Below are 2,352 nucleotides of genomic sequence, written 5' to 3'. Positions count from 1 at the left end.
TGTTTCTCACCTATCAGTTTGAAAATAAATTTAAAGTTGATCACACAATGCAAAGAATGGGTGGCAACCCAGCACTTGTAGAAACCACTTCCACTTTGCTGCCTTGTTTCTCACAATCATAACCATGTCGCTCTTATCTTTAAATAACACATTGTCACACAAAGACTCAGTTTCAAGTTTATCAACACTGAAGACTCAATTAATTAACATCCCATCACAACAATTTTAAGATTCACTCTCAGTGTGTGGGCACTCGCAGTGGCTCTCTGTACTGTTGTCCTTCTCTGAGGGATGAAAACATCCCTCTATTTTGTGTCGGAGGCGCTTCTTAAGCAGAAAGCGCCGCTGCACGAAGGCAGTGTTGTACTCCTGGGCTTTTAGCTTGGCATAGTATTCAGAGAAATTGTTAAAGAGGAAAGAGATCGGCATGCCGTTCAGGATGATTCCAAATGAGATGCAGCCAAAGGCCACAATGCGGCCCAGGATAGTTACAGGAACCACATCCCCGTAGCCCACAGTGGAGATGCTGACCTAAGAAAGAAAAGGGAACATTCCCATATTATTCAGTGTTCCTTAGCATTTTCTTCACTATAGCATGGTAACTTTTGTCACTCACTGGCTACTCAGGAACACTGTGAGTTGTATTTCTTGGAAACAAACGGCCACAAGGCACTGTTGGAAGCATTATTTATAACACTGACACATTAACACAGCCAGTTAATAAACAGTAACATAAATGTTTTAAGTGTAAAGTTAATCTTGAATTGCTCGAGCGAGGCATTCCTGTGGCTGAAAATTAGCATTTCTACCATAGTTGCATATAATATAGTCTAGGAGTTTTGTGTTTGATCATTTATAAAAACAGGTGGATTTGGTCTTCATAAAGCTAATCAAGGAGGGATTGTAACCAGTAAAACAAGCTCCTGTGTTGCCAGGTTGGACTAAAAATCAGCACTTTCCTACGAGTTTCCTTTCCTTAGTGGTTGTATTGAGGACTATATCACATATTTTGTCTTCTAAAGCAGGTGTATGCAGAGGAAGAAGACAGGTGACAGTCAGATGTTTTTTGGATAAGGACAAAATATAATGTCTAGAAGCTGGAGCATGACATTCAGTTATTCAGCTACTGATACTCACTGCAGCCCACCACCAGGCATATGGGATACTGCTGATAGGAGATCCCTCAGTTTCTCTCTCGGCTGAATGAAGGAGAGCAGAGAAAGTGAAGATTCCCATGGCAATGAAAAGGAAAATGCAACTGGCCTGCTGGTAACATTGCCGCAGAGTGAATCCAAATGCTTTCATGCCAGTGGAGTGTCGGGCCAGCTTTAAAATCCGAAATATCCGCAGCAGCTTGACGATTTTGAGGACGTGGCTGAGCTTGCTGACCCGAGCCATGGTCCTAAGGTCTTCCTGCGCATTCATGTTATCAGAATCAGTAAAGGCTTCAAAGATGAGCTGGATGAAATAGGGCATGACTGCCACCATGTCCACAAAGTTGAGTCCACTCTTCAAAAACATGATGATGTTAGGAGTGGTGAAAAGGCGGATTAAATATTCAAAGGCAAAGAACACAATGGTGATGATCTCCACCCATTCCATGTGCGTTCTGTTGTTAATTCTGTATGTTTGAAGTTCCTCCACAGTGTTTAGAGTCATTGCGACAATGGAGAAGAGCACAAAAAGGTTGGAGAGCACAGTAAAAGCCTTCGCCAGAGTTGAAGAGTATGGATCCTCCACAAAATTCCACAGAGTCTTACGCATATTCCCAAATATCATGTCCTTGAAACACTCGTTGTCATACTTCACCTCAACCTCAGCCATCAGCTCCCTGTCCACCTTCAGGTTGTCCTTCACCTCGTCAACCCTCTCCTCAAACATCATCAAGCAACAGAGCTGAGTGTCTTTCATGCTCAGGCCCCAGAATGCGATCTCCTCCTCAAAGTTGATGGGGCACATTTCCCGTATGACCCACAGCACTCCACTTGTGTAGAAATGGAAGATGTGGTGAAAGAAGGCAGGGTCGCGGTCAAAGAAGAACTCGTTCTTGCGTACAGAGTAGTCGTCGCAAAGCTTGAGGAGTTTTGCTCTGTCCCTGCAGAGGGCCAATGAGCCTATCCGGGTTTTAGGATATTTAGCGGCACACTGTCTGGGGATATGAAACACTTTCCCCCCAACATTGACGATGATGCTCTGTTGCTGTTCTGGTCTGTCTTTTGCTTTGGGGCACTCTACTTTAATGCCAGGACTGTCCAGATTTTCCAGAGATCTCCAGGCTTTGACTGCTTTCTCCTGAGAAAATGGGAATGTTTTCTTGTCCTCTACACCCTTTGACAGACAGTCGACAGTTGA

The 2,352-nt window shown here is 43.9% G+C and overlaps 1 protein-coding gene across 1 annotated transcript in view; it reads right to left on the bottom strand.

Moving 5' to 3' along the window:
- Nucleotides 1-6: 6 nt before the first annotated feature.
- Nucleotides 7-2,352, bottom strand: part of LOC118322032 (potassium voltage-gated channel subfamily V member 2-like) — a 4,446-nt gene continuing 2,100 nt past the window's right edge. The window contains exons 3-4 of the mRNA XM_035653613.1: nucleotides 1,138-2,328; nucleotides 7-531 (exon numbers count right to left, since the gene is read on the bottom strand). Of these exons, the coding sequence (XP_035509506.1) occupies nucleotides 226-531; nucleotides 1,138-2,328 (1,497 nt within the window). The 3' untranslated portion in view covers nucleotides 7-225. The remainder of the gene's footprint in view (nucleotides 532-1,137; nucleotides 2,329-2,352) is intronic.

This window comes from Morone saxatilis, unplaced genomic scaffold (genome assembly GCF_004916995.1).
Source record: "Morone saxatilis isolate NCDOM2014 unplaced genomic scaffold, NCSU_SB_2.0 Contig12, whole genome shotgun sequence".
Classification (NCBI taxonomy): domain Eukaryota; kingdom Metazoa; phylum Chordata; class Actinopteri; family Moronidae; genus Morone; species Morone saxatilis.
The sequence above is the reverse complement of the archived record's forward strand: the minus strand, read 5'-3'. Positions and strand labels throughout refer to the sequence as shown.